The 17959-nt window shown below is 45.5% G+C and overlaps 2 protein-coding genes across 4 annotated transcripts; one reads left to right on the top strand and one right to left on the bottom strand.

The window, feature by feature from the left end:
• Nucleotides 1-1027: 1027 nt before the first annotated feature.
• On the top strand, nt 1028-11607 carry znf839 (zinc finger protein 839). Of its 2 annotated transcripts, none has more exons than XM_061697282.1 (10): nt 1028-2161; nt 3594-4583; nt 5357-5485; nt 5561-5674; nt 5743-5835; nt 6605-6751; nt 7178-7282; nt 7359-7440; nt 7514-7625; nt 10358-11607. In XM_061697282.1, exons 1-10 carry the CDS (start codon nt 1262-1264, stop codon nt 10686-10688), a joined length of 3003 nt encoding a protein of 1000 aa, XP_061553266.1. In that variant the 5' UTR covers nt 1028-1261; the 3' UTR covers nt 10689-11607. The 2 variants fall into 2 exon arrangements, with proteins under 2 accessions (XP_061553266.1, XP_061553264.1); XM_061697280.1 differs by having other exon boundaries at nt 5552-5674.
• On the bottom strand, nt 11431-17179 carry cinp (cyclin dependent kinase 2 interacting protein). Of its 2 annotated transcripts, XM_061697285.1 has the most exons (6): nt 17098-17143; nt 16760-16940; nt 14956-15118; nt 12969-13062; nt 12756-12885; nt 11431-11730 (listed from the first exon to the last, which is right to left on the bottom strand). In XM_061697285.1, exons 2-6 carry the CDS (start codon nt 16794-16796, stop codon nt 11522-11524), a joined length of 633 nt encoding a protein of 210 aa, XP_061553269.1. In that variant the 5' UTR covers nt 16797-16940; nt 17098-17143; the 3' UTR covers nt 11431-11521. The 2 variants fall into 2 exon arrangements, with proteins under 2 accessions (XP_061553269.1, XP_061553270.1); XM_061697286.1 differs by lacking the exon at nt 16760-16940 and having other exon boundaries at nt 17098-17179.
• Nucleotides 17180-17959: the final 780 nt, after the last annotated feature.

The following is a 17959-nucleotide window of genomic DNA, read 5'->3' as shown; positions in this document are numbered from 1 at the left end:
TAGGGCGTGTTCTAAGGGATAGAACAGCCAATCATAGTGCAGTAATGCGTGTCCTGGAGCCAGTAATATTGGAGTAGGGTGTGTCCTGTCGGGAGGCTATGTGGGAATCCTAATAACGCACCACTATCCGATTTGTGACGCCATCATTCTGCGTTTTATTGTTTTTTTTTTTTAATTATTGTTTAGGGGTTTTTTTTCAGTTTAAATTTATTCGAAGTAAATTTTTTGAGCCCACGAATCAACATTTTAAACGGGTCATGTGTTTTTCCGTGCAATTATTTCCACTTTCCACCGAGCTCAAATGACGTAGAACGAATTGAATGAAAGTAGGGACGAGTGAAAAACCCGGAAAGTGGAATTCACGACGTATTCAAAAATAAAAAGGTGAACAAGCAGAAGTACAAATACTTGTGCAAAAGTACTGATTCAACTCCTTTACTTGAATAAAAGTACAGACTCTGAAATGTAAAAAAGTAAAGACTTCCTTAAAAGGAGTTACGAACGTGGCAAAACAAAACCCTGGAAAACCCTGGAAAGTCACAAAGTACAAATACTTACTTCAAATATATAATACTTAATATATAATATTATATATTTAAAATATATATATATATATATAATATATAATACTTACTTACAGTACTTCCAAATTCTGTAAAGTGTATTTTTTTTCCATTATTTTCATTGCTATTTAGATAGCATAGATTAGAATGCGCCAAGACTAGGTAGGTACTGCAACTATCAAAAAGGGTTTAGTTTATAATTGACATTAAAAATTCATTTCTACTTTTTGTTAAGTACAGTTCAGAGTCTGGACTTTTTTTTAAAGTTTTACTTGACTAAAGGAATAGAATCAGTATTTTAATTAATAATTCGCTACGCACTGGAAATTTTTTTATTTATTTATCCCACTGCTGTAAATAAAAGTCTACTTTGATTTCAAATCGCGTTCAGTGTGTCACGCGCAACGCGAGTTCGCTCCACGAATCCATTCCGGACAATCCGCCTCCCGCCTGGAGCAGCTAGGCGAAGGCTAAGCTAGCTAGCTGAAAACTCCTCCAAGGTTCCGTCATCCGCGCCCCGCTTTTCTCCTCTGCTGTTCATGTTGTTCTTCACAGCAGGGGACATTTCACTTGCAAACGCGCACATATTGTACACGAGCGTCGATTTATTTGGCTACATCGCTGTACGACTGCATTTACTTTGAGGCACCGACTGGTTCCCTGTTAGCCGCTCAGCTAGCAGCAGCCGCGCAGCCAAAATGGCGGACAACGAGGATGAGAGCGCGTCGGGGAGAACAATAACAGCGACCGAACCTTCGCGCTCTCCGGCCCAGAACCACGCCGCGGACTCCACGCAGCCTGAGGACGCTGTTCCGCCGGAGCCAGTCGCCCCCGACACCGAACCGGCCGAGTGTACTCCAGACGCGACGTCCGGAGAGCGCGGGGAAAGCTCGCCCGCGGTGTCCGGCGAACAGAGCGACCATACCGCGGAGCAGAACCAGGCAGTGTCCGCCGAGTCTCAGCTGGTGGACTTTTTACAGACTGAACAAAGCATTCTGGTGGGCACCGAGTTCTCGACTTTGGGCGCAGACATGAGCAACACCACCATAATCTACGTGCAACCGGACGGCAGCCTGATGGAGGGCTCCGGGCTGACCCCCGAGGAGCAACAGGCTCTGCTGGAGCAGCTCAGCAAGCAGCAAGTGGTCCAGGTTTCGGAAAGCGAGGCCGCCCAGCTGCTCCAGCAGAGCCAGGCCGTCAAAAGCAGCCCCATCCACAGTGCGGCTCTTAACCCCAGTCAGCTGCAGCAGGTCATCAGCCAGGTGACCAACAAGTCCCAGCAGCAGCAGCAGCAGGTCCAGGCCCAGGTCCAGGTCCAGGTCCAGGCCCAGGCCCAGGCCCAGGCCCAGACCCCACAGCCGCCGGCCAAACAGATAGTCCAGGTCCAGACCCCGCAGCAGGCGGCCAAACAGATAGTTCAGATCCATGCACCGCAGCAGGCGGCCAAACAGCTAGTCCATGTACACAGCCCGCAACAGGCGGTGAAGCAGCTAGTCCAGGTCCAGAACGCCTCACAGCAGCTGAAGAGCGTTGCCCAGCAGTTTGCTTTGCAGACCAGCGGCAGCAGTGCAAGCACAGTCCACTTGACCCATTCCAAGGTAAGAACACGACACAAATAGTCAGACATGATATATATACAACTACGCATTATCCTTAGCAACCGTTTTACCACGAGGTCAAACGTACTTCTGTGTGGAAGAAGACACATTTCCATTAGCAAATAAACCCTTCTGTGACATTTGACTAAGGCAGAATCATTGAGAAAATGGGGGGAAATGGCTTGAATGATGCCTTCGTGTTTGAACGTGTGAAGTGCCAGAAGAAAAGAAGACGTAAGACGTTACGTGAGGTAAATTGCTCGGAAGGGAGACTGAATTGAGGGCCGTCATTCAAATTGCAACCTGTCAGTTGATTCCAAAACAGATGCGGAAATTCCGCATCTGTTTTGGTATATAATATAATATGATCCTTGTGGGATCAGTTAATTGACTTTTCTGTCGCTCGGATGAATGGCGCAGAAATGCTCTTCACAGTCAAATGAATAGCGTGCTATAGAGCTGATGTTAGCTAGCAGGCTAGCTGTTGTGTTTTGTTAAATGACTCCAAGACAACCCAAGCAAACCATTTTCTACAGCCGCTAGCCTGAGCTCACATCCGTTAACTGGACACTCCTTCGACGACGCCCACGTCACGCGCCAGGCCAGACCACGCCCTTTTTTTAAGCCAAACACATTCAATGTCACAGATGTTATGTGTGGAACGTGAGGATGGCGACCCCAAGTGGACAAGAATGAAACCTGGACCTTGCGCACATTTTGTTGGTGAATAATGAAAAATCTAGTTTTATCCCATTACTCGATTAATTGATAGAACATTTGCGAAAATAATCCATTCTAAAAATATTCAATAGCTAAAGCCATATTTTATCTCTCTTTTTCTGACCTCGTCTCTGTATTTGCCATGATAGCTTTTATTCTGTACTGAATTTTCTGCCATTGTGATTTTGATTTCAAGTTTTGGTTTTATCCATGTTTTTATGTCTGAAACATTATTGTGTCTTTTTATTTTAGTAATGGTTTAAGTGATGTCTCTGTATGTGTGAGCAGCCAACCCACTGCAACCAAATATACCCTCGGGTACAAACAAAGTTACCTGACCTAACCCAGTGATGGAGGTTTGGTTCTCAGTGTGTCCGTTTAGAAATGGCTACTACTCCGCTAGGCAGTTTTGCGGTCTTCTCTGTACAACTATTTATGAGATCCACTTGCTTTATCCTCTTTACCCACAGGTTCCACTTGACTCATTTAGATTTTTTTGAAACAAACTCCAAACAGAACAACTTTTGGTCATCGTTTCAGTTCAGGTAGTCACTCGTGTTCTGCCACCCAGAAGTACCCTGGCACCAATTTAGAAATATACGTGTAATTCTTGTACAGATGTTCAAATATGCACATTGTTATAAAGACCCAAAGCTAAGTACATGTTCTCCCGGAAGGTTTTCGGAATGTGATTTTCCTTTTGTGCCCACAGTCGGAACCGGTCAGGATCCAGATTCAGGCTCCTCCAAAACAGGAAGTGAAGCTTTGTCCCGCCCCCCAGCAGCACAACAATCAGACTGTCAATCAACCGCAGGTGACGCTGTCGACCAACGGCAGCACTCAGATCATTCACATCCAGCCTATGGTGGCTCAGCAGGGCCAACAGTTGTTCTTGCAGCAGAACTTGGGTGACGGCCCCATCCAGCTGCTCCTCCAGAGCCCCGCCCCCGTGGTGGGATCTCTGCTTCCTTTGGTCCACAAGCTGCCAGCCCCCGCGTCCGCCCCCGTCGCCATTACCTCTGCCGCCGGCAAGACGCCGCCCACTGCGACCATCACCACCACCGTTAAAGCGGGAAGCGTGTCGCTCTTCAAGACCCCCGCCAACGGCACCGCATCACCCCCCAGTAAGACTCCGGTCAAATCAGCTGCCACCCCTGTAGCAGGCTCACCGGCGGCGGCTGACCCCCCTGCGAGGTCCGCCCCCCCTGCGGCCAAGGATCGAGACAAAGAAAAAGAGAAGGTAAGGAAGCAGAAGAAGATGAAAGAGAAGAAGGCGGTCAAGGTGCAGACTAGGTCGGGTAGAGTCTCCAGACCGCCCAAGTACAAAGCCAAAGACTACAAGTTCATCAAGACCGAGGACCTGGCCGAGAGCCACCAGTCCGACTCTGACGACTACTCGGACATGAGCATGGAGGACGAGGACAGGAAGGACGCCGCCGGAGACACGGACACCACACTGGCCTACAGCCACAAGTCCAGGTCCCACCCGTGCCAGACCTGCGACAAGGCCTACATTGGACCGGGAGGACTCAACCGTCACTACAAGCTCAACCCCAGCCACGGAGAGCCTGTGCCGGTCTGTGAAGCGGCGCCACAAACCGACACCGACGGACGATCGCAAACGGTCGTCACTGAGACGGCAGACGCGACCGTGACGGATGTCGTCGAGGAAGAGGAAACGGAGGGAAAACCTGCTGCTATGGTAACTGACAAAATATGACGCTCATTAATTTACTGAGAATTTGTTTTGTTCCATTAGCGCTACATGCTAATTAGCACTACATGCTCTGCAAGTACATGATACGGTCGTTCTGTTCTGTACATGCTAAGCTAGCTGACTCGTCTGTTACCTCTGCTTGCTATTTCTGTGTATCTGTGCATGTTCATTAGCGCTACATGCTGATTAGTTTTGTATCTGAAATAGTAATTTGCTGCCTCAACTTTTCCTCTGCATGCTGGTTAGCTCTATGTGCTATTTTGCGCGAGATCCTAATTAACTGTATTCTGTTACTGTTCTGTCCATAACCTCTGTATGCTAATTAGCTTGACATGCTAACCAACTGGTCAGTCTGTTGACTGTTCAGTTACCTCTGTCTGCCAATTAGCTTTACATGGTAATTAACTGGTAATTCTACTACAAGTACCGCTGCATGCTGATTAGGGTTATATGCGATTTAACTCATTCTGTTGCTTTTAATGCTAATTAATGTGCTACAGGCTAATTAATTAATCATTGTGTTAGCGCTATATTTTAATGCAAACAATGGTCCGTCACCGCTACATGCTGTTAAGCACTCCGTCATAATTAATTGATCGTTCTATTACGTCTTTATGCTAATTAGTTGCTAATTATCTCTACATGCTATTTAGTAGGGATCTTTCACGAGTACCCGATACATTGAAATAAGGCCGGTATCGGCCCGGTGTCGGTACTCACCCGTCCCTACTAATTAGCCGACTGCCTTGTTGTCTCAGGAGTCGGGCCCAGCAGCTGCTGGAGGATTCCGGGCCGTCCACCACCGGGGTCCGGGCAGGCCCCGTGGCAGAGGGCGAGGAAGGGGGCGCGGGCGGGGCCGGGGCCGGTCCCTGGGGTTGCCACCCAAGGTAAAAATACTTTAAGAAGTTGGGGGGGGGGGAACTATATGTCTTACAAGTTGACGTGTGCTTAAGTTTGTTCAGGTGTCGGGCGGCCTCATGGGTCGGCGAGGGCGCCGCGGACGGCCCCCTAAGGTGGGTGGCGGCACTGCGAGCGCCGAGCAGCAGGTCGAGAGGAGACGGGAGCGACTGCAAGAGGTTTGGTTGTTCGTTTGTTTCGAGTCAGCGCCTTTGATGCGTTTCCATGACGACCGCATTTTCTCCAGCTGGTGGATCAGTGTGAGGATGAGGAGCTGATGGACATTGTTCTCCCTCGTCTCACCAAAGTTTTAAGTGTATGGGAGATGCTCCTGGCCAAGGTACAAACACACACGCCTGCACCAGATTTACAGTACATACTATAAACAACACAAATAAAACATCATAAAAAAGAGAATGTAAAGAAATAAACAGTTTTCATAAAGTGGTATTAAGCTGAAAGTCTCACACAAGTTGTACATTCATGGTATGTGCCTTTCAAAGAGGGCGTGGCCTAGTGAGTGACGTCGGGAGGCTGGAGTTAGTCTGGTTGGCCATTTACCGCACGGCTAGTTCAAGAATTATCTTCTACTGATCTCAAATCCAAAGCGATGTAACGCCGCCGTCTACGGGATCTGTTAGTCGTTCCAGTGCTTTACAAACCGGAATTTCACAGACAAACTCTTCCACGCCTATACGTTGAAAAGAAACCCATCTAATACTTCTGGCGGTTGACAGTAAACAGTCAGATTCCTGTTGATGAATATAAATGTCCACGACAGTGAATGAGTTAAATGGCTAAATGTGCATCAATGACTGGTTGTGACTTTTTGTTTTTCTTCGCACTTCACTCGAGCGGTGGCTTGTCTGAAGCTCGCGCCTAATAGAAATGTTGGCTTGCAGCACAACAAAAGGCAGAATCTTGAAAATGCAGACTTGTCAAGTCATGTAGAGTCTCATAAATATGGAGTTCGTCAGGTTGAATCTTTCATAAGTTTTAGCCAAAGCAAGTCCCACGTCCTAAAATTGTGACATAGTCCCTCAAAGGGTGTTTATTTTGTGTGGTCAGGTTGTGTTGGAAGAAGGCAAAAATGGTGTCTTTGTTTCCAGGTGGAGCGCACCGGTCCGCCTCGTACTCACTTTCCAGATATTTACCGCGAGTTCGAGTCACTGCAGGCGCAAGTGAGACAGGCCGCTCATGATTACATCATAACGCCACTAGGAGGAGCCACACCCCTGGAAATCAGGAACATAGAGGTGAGAACATCTGGAGTCTTCTACTGAAGTGTCTCAAGCTCGTTTGTCTTTGAGGAGCTGGAAAAGTTTTGCGTCATAAGATGAAATTTGTCTACAATGAGTAGACCCACAAAACATTTGGAAAAGACACAGGAAGTCGGCCACTGTATATTAAAAGAGCTTTCGAAAATTCAGACCCCAAAGTCAGTTTGGACTTGCCAATGTGAAATTTGATAGGCATCTTCCATGATAAGAGCCACAAAAAGGTCTCCAAAAGCCATGCCCGAAAAGACGGGAAGTGGGCCATTTTGGTTTAATGCGGCCATTAAAAGCTCATTTTGGACATTTCTAAAAATCTCAAGAAGCCATGCTCGAAAAGACACAGAAAGTTTGGCATTTTGGACATTTCCGGGGCTCGTTTGTGATGCTGCTGCTGATTGCTTTCAGGTGGCGCGGTCTCTTGGCATCCTTGACGAGGTGAACCGGATGAAGGTTGTCCCCGGCGCATCTCCAGTGTCCAGCGTGAGCAACAAAAGTAGCCGTTACATGGAGGTAAACTCCCAAACTCCTCGTATCCGAACCCCACTTGGTCCCGCTCAGCCCATAAACTCTAAATTTGCCCTTCCAGAACTCCAAGATGCTGCCTCCATCCAAGCGCTTCAAGATGGAGAACAGCGTTCCTCTGCAGCACAACGGCATCGAGAGAGCGGGTACGTCGATACGAGAGGGTGGCGAACCTTCACTAAGATCCGAGTATTGACCTCTGACCTTGTAACACACTAGTTGTGGTCGCCCCCACCCCCGTGGTGACCTCCGTGGCCCCCGTGACGCCAACGTCGACGCCCTGCGCCGCCTCCACGACGCCAACGTCGCTGATTCCCAGTGAAGCCAAACTGTGAGTGAAGCTTTCAAAGAAAGGCAGAATAATGTGTCAAACATTAAAAATGATGTAAATATGCTACATTCGAGGTGTATAGAACGTTGAAGTAGACGTGGCATGATTTTTGTCCACAATTGAAGAGTTCCAACGTGCCTTTAATAAAAGGTCTGACATTCTTGTGACCAAATCCACAAAGGATTAAAGCACACTTTAACATCCATCCACTTGTCACACACTGCTGGAAAAGACTCGATTTGGGGGTGGTGGCTGGTTCTCATGCCCAAGTTGAGTATGGCTCTCATTACCATGACAACCGGAGGAGGAGCTAGGGCTCCTCAGTTTTGGCTAGAAAAAAGAAATGTATCCAATGTATCTTTTACTTTCTCAACTCAACTTTATAGAACACTTGAAAAATAACAACAGCTGCAGGCAAAGTGCTGCTGTACATTATATAAAACTCAAACATGTAAAGTCAATCAATCATAGAAAGTTTCACTGTAAGGTAACCAAGTGAACTGATGGTGGGCGGATGTTGTGAAATTCGCTGCCGCCATCTCTACGCGTGCCCTTGAGGCACTCCGCCACTAGGTGGCAATAGCGAACTTCACAACATTCGGCCACCTCGGGTTTTTAAAGTACAACAGAGTCTTTATTGCTTGTATTTTCTGTTTTTTTTTTTTTTTTGTGTGCAGGTATTTTATGTCCATTCTATTTTGTTATTACTGTATGTTTTTATACAGTGCAAGACTGTACAGTGCTATTTCTCTTATTGAAAAGACGTCAAAAAAAGTTGGTGTTTGGGGAATGGAACAAATGAATAGCATTTCCATTCATTTCAATTGGGAAAGTTGATTTGAGATATGATCATGGTCACGTATTCAACGACCTATACCATACACATGCCCTATATTTCACTAACAAGTTCTCCGTGTCGCTCAGGGAAATGAAACTGCCAGTCATTTCCAATAATATCGATCCATTTCGGAGCGATCGGTAAATAACTTATTGCCCCGGAAACGCCCTTTTTTTTTTTTTTTTCATTGAGAAAATCGACACGCCCCCATTTCTTGGCGTGACGTCAGTAGCAGAGCTGGAGACCAAATCCACTGCAGAGCCCGTGTGGACAAAGGAATGTACTGTACTATCAAGTGGCATTATTTAGTCGTATTTTTTAAATATCATCGCTGTTGAGCAGAATCCTGTCACCTCCAAGTGACAACTTAAATAAAATAATTTTATTTAATAAAAAAAACAACACCTTCTTGCTTGAGTTTCCAAACACCATTTTGTTCAAGTTAGAAAATGGACTGCACTTACGGAGCCTCCAAAACAATTGGAACGGCAAGGTCAATTCCTTTTGTTTTTGAAACATTACGGTTTCAAATCAAAATATTAATATGAGACAAAAGTTCCGAATTCGAGCTTTTACTTCATGGTATTCCCATCTAGATGCGTAAAACAACTCGGGACCGAGTACCTTTTGTTTGAAGTCACCCACAAGTGAGCAAAAGTATTGGAACAGACATTATTGAATTAACTTAAGGTGAATAACATTCAATATTTGGTGGCATAACCCTGACTTGCAATAACTGCATCGAGCCTGCGACCCGTTGACTTCACCAGACTGTTGCGTTCTTCATTTGAAATGCTTTTCCAGGCCTTTACTGCGGCCTCTTTCAGTTCTTGTTTGTTTCTGGGGGTGTCTCCTTTTCAGGAGGTATAAATAAATCATAATTTTCTTTATCTATATAAATAAATATCTTAAGCATTTCATACAGATCACCAAATGACTTCATGCGGGCAGAGCGTCATATCCTTACGCAGTCAGTACAAATCACATTGTGTTATGTGAAGTTAAGTTGAATAATAAAGCGATGTATTTTTATAGTCTAGTAAACTGTTTTACCATTCACGGTCTGTCTCTCCACGGGGGTCGCCATTGCTGAGTGACATCAGATTGAAGCAACTCGATGAAGTCGGAGATATTATTTCTCCAACTCGGCGACTTGGACCTCCCGGTTTGAGTGGCGTTCCAGTGCACTTTTCCTGGTCGGAGGTCGGAAAACTCTTGACTTCCCACTTTTCTGGAATGCGGCATTAGAGCCATGTGCGACGCAATCAATACACTGACCATGTATTAGGCGGAAATGAATGTGCACGCACGCACTTACCTCCGTACTGCTCACGCGGCATCCTCCCTTCCGCAACGAAACATTATAGCGATTGCGCTTCACAAAACAAGCCTACTCAAATGTATCTAACCTTACTATTTTCACTGGTTGTCTTAAAAACATCCAGACTTTGACAAAGAGGACAATTACGCCACATACCTTGCTTCTGTCGAATGAGGACATAGGCGTTTAACAACGCTTCTCAGACATTTTGAGCTTCTCATACATGTTCTGAAGCTATTTTCGTCACTTTAAATGGGTTACTGTTGCGTAAAAATAACAGACAAAGTGGGGAGTCGGGGACAGACCAATAGTATGGATTTGAAATGCATTCATCTTCCGTCGCGGACGCCAGCAGGCTCACGCAAGTTTGTGACTTAAATGTGGGCAGGCCAAAATCCAATATGTCATTAGAAAACATGCCTACAATTACTACTGAGTTAATTTGGGGGGGAACTTTTTTCTGCGGACATAATTTTTCAGTGCGGAATTGTGGAATACGTGCCAATTTTCACAGTATGACAGAGATCCCAGCCAGGTCACGGCACATCTGTAGTCATGCGTTTCTTCCTCCAGCTTCACTAGCCCCGCCCAGCCTCCTCCAGCCGCCACCCCCATGGAGGTGACCACAGCTGAGCAGCAGGCGGCGGATGCCCCGCCGCCGCCCGAAGGTCCGGCCCCGAGCGAGCAGGCCAAAGAACCTGAGAAGCTTCAGGAGACGTGCCTCGTGCAGGAGGGCCAGGAGATCTACATCGAGACGGACGGCCTGAGCGACGCGGACGGCATCGTCATTGTCAACGGGCCGGACGGGACCACCATGCACATCCAAACTCCGCAGGGGGTCCCCCTGGAGGCGGTGGAGGCCCTGCTGGGCATCGACGCGGCCGACCCCAGCAAAGCCAGCTGAACGGCTCAGCGAGGACTTTTTTATGGAACTTTTGGGGGGGAAAGCAGCTCAACAGCCAGTCGTGGGCTTTATGGAAGGTTTTGTAACGATGTAACAATTTGTTCCTAAAAGGTCCGTAACAAGGCCAACGAAACAGCCAATCGTAGACTTTGTCACGGAACCTTCCGGAAGAAAGCAGCTGAACGGCCAATCGCGGACTTTCTTACGGAAGGCTCTGTAACAAAGTCTGCGATTGGCCGGTCAGCTTGGAGCCTTTAGTTACAGAACTTTCCAGAACATAACGAGCTGACCACCTGACTGGCCAACCGCGGACTTTGGTCCGGAAGGTTCTGAAACGAGACCAGCGAAACCGCTAATCGCAGACTGGGCTAAAGAGCAAAACAATCTGAACGGCCCATCGTGGAGTTCGTCACGGTACCTTCCGGAACAAAGCAGCTGGACGGCCAATCGCAGAGGTTGTCATGGAAGGTTCTGCAACAAAGTCCGTGATTGGCCGGTCAGCTTGCTCACTTCCGTGACAAAGCAAGCCGAATTGCGGACTTTGTTCGGGAACCTTGTGGCGCTCTCCTTTTAGTTCCTATTTATTTCTTCCGGCCGGGTCTTCTCCACGTTCTTGCGATCCAAACATTCTTCTGAACACGACGCTGGATGGATTGATTGATTTTTAAGAGCTTGTTGTAAATGGTTTTTTTTCATATTTGCGTTGTTAATATGTAGATAAACGTGAGAAACAAAGCTGCACTATTTTTATTACTTTTTCGATAACGTTCGTGTACGCCTGGCGTCCGTCCGTCCGTCCGTCCTGTTTCTTGTTTTCACAATAAAAGCCATTGTCAAACAGGAAGGTGTCGCTGGCCCGTCTCCAGCAGGACCGCCTCCAGCGCCAGGCGGGCGCGGGCCGGTACCAGCGGCTGGTGGAGCCAGCACGACAGGTACACCAGGCCGAGGTCAGAGTTCAGGCTGTGAGCCACTTCCCGGAGGAGGACGCGCTTGAGACGCAGCTCCGACGCGAACGACTGCAGCAGGATGGCGCAGGACGATGCTGGAAAACAACAGTCGACGTTTGTGCCCCTTTCACACGGCACCATTTAACTTTCACACAGCATTCCCACAAAAAAAAACGGTCAACTTTTCAAAACTTCTTTTTCTACAGCTCCCATCACGCCTCTCTGCAAAACTTCCCCTTTCATACAGTCTTTCTGCAACATGTACCTTTTCACACTGCAACATTTCTTAAATCTATAACCCCTTTCCACAACCTCTGCCTTTCTCTGGCCCCTTTCACACATTCTTTTCACAACAATTGCATTTCAGTAGACACTTTAAATGCTGCCTTTTGTTGAATTTACCTTCCAGTAGCCCCTTTAACACTGCATTCTGCAAGATTTTACTTTTCTATAGCCCCTTTGCACAACATGTGTCTTTCTTTAGCCCCTTTTACGTTGCTTTTCTGCAACATTTAGCTATCTGTAGACCGTTTCATGACAACTTTCTGTCAGGTTACATTTCTACATTTACCTTTCTATAACCCCTTTCACACTGCCTTTCTACAAGATGTAGCTCCTTTCATGTCGCCTTTCACAAAGTTTTACATTTACCTGTCATATCCACTTTAACACTGCCTTTCTGCAATTTTCTTTTCGATCGCCCCTTTCACATCTTTCCACAGTTAGCTTTCTGTAGCCCCTTTGACACCATCAAACTGCAACATTTAACTTTCTACAGTCCATTCCACAACATTTACTTTTCTATAAGCTTTTTCACACCGTCTTCCTGCATATTTACCTTTGGGTAGACACTAACAGTGCCTTTCTGCTACATTTAACTTTCTGTAACCCCTTTCACACCGCCTTCCTGCATTGTTACATGTTTTCACAGTTTCTACAACATTAACCTTTCAGTAGACACTTCACCGGAACCTTTGAATCTGCCCGTTAGGATCCACTTTCAAGTCATCCATCACCTGCAAGTGTGCTTTTGCGGAAAGGCTGTGTGAAAGGGGCTCGATACTATGCGGGTTATTCATCTCGTTGAAATGCCGTAAGAGGCGGCAGCTCCAAGCCTCACCAAAGTCTTTGGCGTTCCAGCTGTGGAAGAGCGGAACCTTCCTGCCTTGGGGCCCAAACTGAAATTCCTCCAAATCCACCAGGCCTCGCTGGGACGCCATCAGACGCTCCATCTTCGCCACAATGGCCGCCTGACAGGAAGTTCCACATTTGACCGACGCAGAGCGACGACAAAAAATTGGCGTGTTCTGTGGAATTCCAACATTTTTGTCACCATTTTGTCCACGACATCCTCCAGTTTTTCACATTCTTCCTGAAGTCCCGAATTTCCGACCACGAGATCCCGGGAAGATCCTTCTGCCTCTCCACTGCACACAAAGTAGCGAGAGAGGCGCTAGCGCTATGTATATAGTTATAGAGTATAGACAGACAAAATATAGTCTAATATATATATTTTTTTTTTCAGTACACACATTGAACTACTCGGTATGTGCAGTGGACCAACTCAAGCAACTTAATAAATACATTTTAAAAAGGGAGTTTTTAACATAACAAATGCATAAAATATAGCCACATGACATTCATGCTAATAGAATGTTAACACTAAGCACGTTACAGATTGCCGCTTAATTATATTTTCATGTAATTGCACGGTGCATTGAAAGCTTTTATTTTGCAGGGATGCAAATGGCACCAATTTGTTGGAATGGCCCATATAAGCTTGAACAATATATATATATGGGGGGGGGTTGCTCTGTTTGAGCACACGGCAAACAATACATTGACATTGTTATTTAATATTTTCAATATTTTGAGTGTGTTTTAATGTAGGCAAGCGTCCGTGCAGCTACGTAGTTGGTGGTTACACCATTCGGCGAGGCGGCTTTATGTACAGTGCCGTGAAAACGTTTTCAAATTCTCACTTCTTTTTTGCATCGGTAAACGGTTCAAAGTTATCTCGTCGAAAGCAATGGGCCCCTAAACCTGAGAACTGGTTGGACCATCCTCAGCAGCAACAACTGAAATCAAGCGTTTTCTACAACTGGCGATGAGTCTTTCACTTCTCGGTGGAGATACGTTGGCCCACTCTTCCTTGCAGAATTGTTTGAATTCTTTAGAAGTTGTCCCAAGTTCCTTTTGTGGCCTGCTGGAAGAGTCATCGCTGTTCTCTTGGGCTAATCTTTGTAGGCTGGCCACTCCTGGGAAGTTTCACCACTGTTCCGTGTGAGGATAATGGCTCTGCCTATGGTTCGCCGGAATCCTAAAGCTTTAGAAACGGCTTTTCCACACCGATAGATGTCAATGACTTTATTTCTCGACGGTTCTGGAATTTTTTTGGGATCGTGTCATTTTGTTGCAGCTTTTGGCCGAATTCATTTTGTCAGGACACATTTCTTGCTTGATCAAGTCCGGCGGTAATCGGGCTTGGATGTGATCCGTGAAAGTGAACTCAGCTTTCCAAAATATGTAATTAGCCACAATTAATTAATGATTTAACAAGGGGTGTCATTACTTTTTTTTTTTTCCATTACAAACTGTTTTCACATCGGGTTTCCTTGTCTGAAAGCCTGCACAAGTTTCGGGGACAAAGATGTCGCTCCTTGTACGTGGCTGTGCCGCGGAGGGCCGAGAGAATCGGCGCAAGACTCGCACGCAAACGGTCTCCGCCAGTCTCTTATAGCCACTCGAGACCTTTACGAAAAAGTTACATTATGTAACATAAAAACAAAGCTATTACGGTTCCTTTTGACAATATGTTCGCAACTTTGGATTATTTTGTCACTTTGTAACTTAAAATTTTCAAAAATGGATCAAACTGATCTTTTGCACCCTGAAAATCACGTGATCGAACACGGTTTTTCATCACGTGATCTAACTGGGACGTCTCTATTTAGCATTGCCTATATACGCCACAAGATGGCAGCGAAACATTTGTTTTCTATTTGACACGCCAAAGGTTATGGCCTGACTAAATAAAGCTCCTTCGTTCACTTCAACATAGTTCCTTTGCACCGAGACGTGGATTTTTAAACTACACAGCCTTTGACCCGAGCACAAAAATTGCGACTTTGCGAACATGTGGGCCAACAATATTTCAATTCAAGGACAAAGACAGACCGCAAGAGTCATAGAAAGGCATTTTAGTGGACGTCATTGGATAGTAAAGCCGAAATATCAAAAGTATTTTGCTTTTTCTTTAGCTTGTGGTGTTCATGCCAGCGTGATTGTTAGTTATCTGAGCCAACAGGAAGTGGTCACACCTGCTTCTCCTGGCGTTGACGATGTTTCCCGCGACGACGAAGCCTTCGTCGTTGAGCTTCTCCCAGCGCAGCATCAAGTTGTGCCAGTCGGCCGCGTTGTCCTTCAGTTTGCGCGCGCTTCCTGTTACAGCCGAGCACTTCCTGTTCACGTTGGTGACGTCGCCTGATGTTGCGGACAGAAGCGTAGCGTTCTGCGTTAACATGTTGTCATATTGGAATCATTTTGTAAATATTTATAAAAAAATAAAAATAAAAAAAAAGTCTCATCTATCCCGAATAAATAGTTGAATACAAACAAAGTGAAAGAAGTGACTTAAATTTTTACATAAATACTATCTGCTAACCATCACATGGCAAAATTTAATAGGGAGATTGAAAAATGAAATTGCTATTTCTGTGGAAACCGCCCAGAAAACATTTCAACACCTTGTGGATCTGCTCACTCGCTGACATTTTAGAAAGCATTTAGTGAATTTGTCATCATGCTACTTCACAAACACTTTTGTTTGAAATGGGAAAATATTGTGTTGTTACATTTTATAAACACAAAATATGGCAGAAACATACTTTTATACACTTTCACAAGGATAATGTTGGTTTCCGACATCAAACTTCTACTTTATATAGTATTTCATACCCAGGGGGATCCATATCAAAGAGTAAAGAAAAACTATTTAATAAACAAACAAGAAAAGAAATAACAACAACAATAATTACAACACTGATTACAGGTTACTCTTGTCACAAAATGGCTCTTTTTCTTTTCCTTTGGGCTTGTCCCGTTCGGGGTCGCCTCTGGAACACCAACGGCCCTCATGTCTTCCCTCACGACATCCATCAACCTTCTCTTTGCTCTTCCTCTCGCTCTCTTGCCTGGCAGCTCCATCTTCATCATCCTTCTACCAATATACTCACTCTCTCTCCTCTGGACGTGTCCAAACCATCCAAGTCTGCTCTCCCTAACTTTGTCTCCAAAGCATCTCACCTTGGCTGTCCCTCTGATGAGCTCATTTCTAATTTTATCCAACCTGGTCACTCTTAGAGCGAACCTCTACATCTTCCATTTGCTCTGCTTCTCGTCATCTCTAATCCGTCCATCACGGCTGGCCTCACCACTGTCTTATAAACTTTCATCCTAGCAGAGACTCTTCTGTCACATAACACACCCGACACCTTCCTCCACCCGTTCCAACCTGCTCGGACCCGTTTCTTCACTTCCTGACCACACTCACCGTTGCTCTGGACGATTGACCCCAAGTATATGAAGTCCTCCACCCTTGCTATCGCTTCTCCCTGTCGCCTCACTCTTACCCCACCACCCCTCTCATTCATGCACATATATTCTGTTTTACTTCAGCTAATCTTCATTCCTCTCCTTTCCAGTGCATGCCTCCATCTTTCTAACTGTTCCTCCACCTGCTCCCTGTTTTCACTGCAGATCACAATGTCATCTGCAAACATCGCGGTCCACGGGGATTCCAGTCTAACCTCATCTGTCAGCCTATCCATCACCACTGCAAACAGGAAGGGGCTCAGGAGTGATCCCTGATGCACTCCCACCTCCACCTTCAACTCCTCTGTCACACCTCACCACTGTTCTGCTGCCCTCATACATGTCCTGTACTATTCTCACATACTTCTCTGCCACTCCAGACTGTCATCGGTTTTCTCTAGATCCACAAAAAACACAATGTAGCTCCTTCTTACCTTCTCTGTACTTTTCCATCAACATCCTCAAGGCAAAAAATGCATCTGTGGCACTTTTTCTAGGCATGAAACCATCCTGTTGCTCGCAAATACTCACCTCTGTCCTGAGTCGAGCCTCCACTACTCTTTCCCATAACTTCATTGTGTCGCTCATCCACTTTATTCCTCTATAGTTCCCACAGCTCTGCACATCACCCTTGTTCTTAAAAATGGACACTAGCACACTTTTCCTCCATTCCTCAGGCATCGTCTCACCCGCTAGAATTCTGTTGAACAAGCTGGTCAAAAAAATCTGATTCAGAAATTAGTGTTAGATAAAAATAAGACATTCGTTTAATTTCATGTCAATAAAATTACAACTAAATTACAATATCCCCTCACTTAAACACATATCTGCACTCATACGTGAAGAAGTATTTTATTTTATTTTTTTACCTTCCATGTGTTTAAAATTTCTCCAGACGCTGTAGGACGATTTCCGGGATTCTTCTTCGTTGGTGATAATCTGAGCGTCCAAGTGCCGTTACCGCCCCCTGTTGGCATAAACGCTTGGGTCAACGCTTTGTGGTTATCTTGCATTCATTCAGTTTTGTCAGCTCCTAAACCAGCATTTTCTCAAATCGGACATGTTTTACATATAATAAGACAAAGCAGAAGTAAGGCAGTGATTACGGCTCACGTACGCCAGAAAGCCTTCCATTATTTGGGCTAATTTCAATTAGTTTAACTTCCAGTTAGTCAATTGTGTAAATATTAGGCGATAGTTTTGGTCCACAGTTGTAGAATAAACACGAAAGACAAGCTAACCTGAAAACCCACCTCTTCCGAACCGCTTTTGTGTCAATTTTCCGTTTTATTTTTCCCCCAATTCTGTTTTTACCCTACAACGTTTTAATTTTATTTTTAAAGCGTATTTGATTACCCTTTAAAGTGCTCAGTAAAACGCATTGATTAGTTTCATTTGAGCGCCATGTTTGTAGTCGTCTTCGGGTGTTTTTCCACTGCGCATGCTCAACGATGGTTTTTGTGACAGAACTATAGCGCCGCTTACAGACGAACATATGTACTACATCGTTTCGGTTTATTTTTTTTCCCCTTCAACTTAATGTTTCAACTTAATTCTTTAGTAAAAATAGTCAGGGTGTTACACAGTAATCCCAATTCATTTATTGCGGGGCTGGCTTCCGGACCACCCCGCAATAAGTCAAATCGGCAAGTCGCAACTACGTACACTATTATTATTATTGATAAATGCTTCATGAACCTCCCCACACTCCTATTAACCGATACCATATTC

Source organism: Phycodurus eques, chromosome 14 (genome assembly GCF_024500275.1).
Source record: "Phycodurus eques isolate BA_2022a chromosome 14, UOR_Pequ_1.1, whole genome shotgun sequence".
Lineage (NCBI taxonomy): Eukaryota > Metazoa > Chordata > Actinopteri > Syngnathiformes > Syngnathidae > Phycodurus > Phycodurus eques.
Note: the sequence above shows the minus strand (reverse complement) of the source record. Positions and strands in the feature narration are given on the sequence as shown.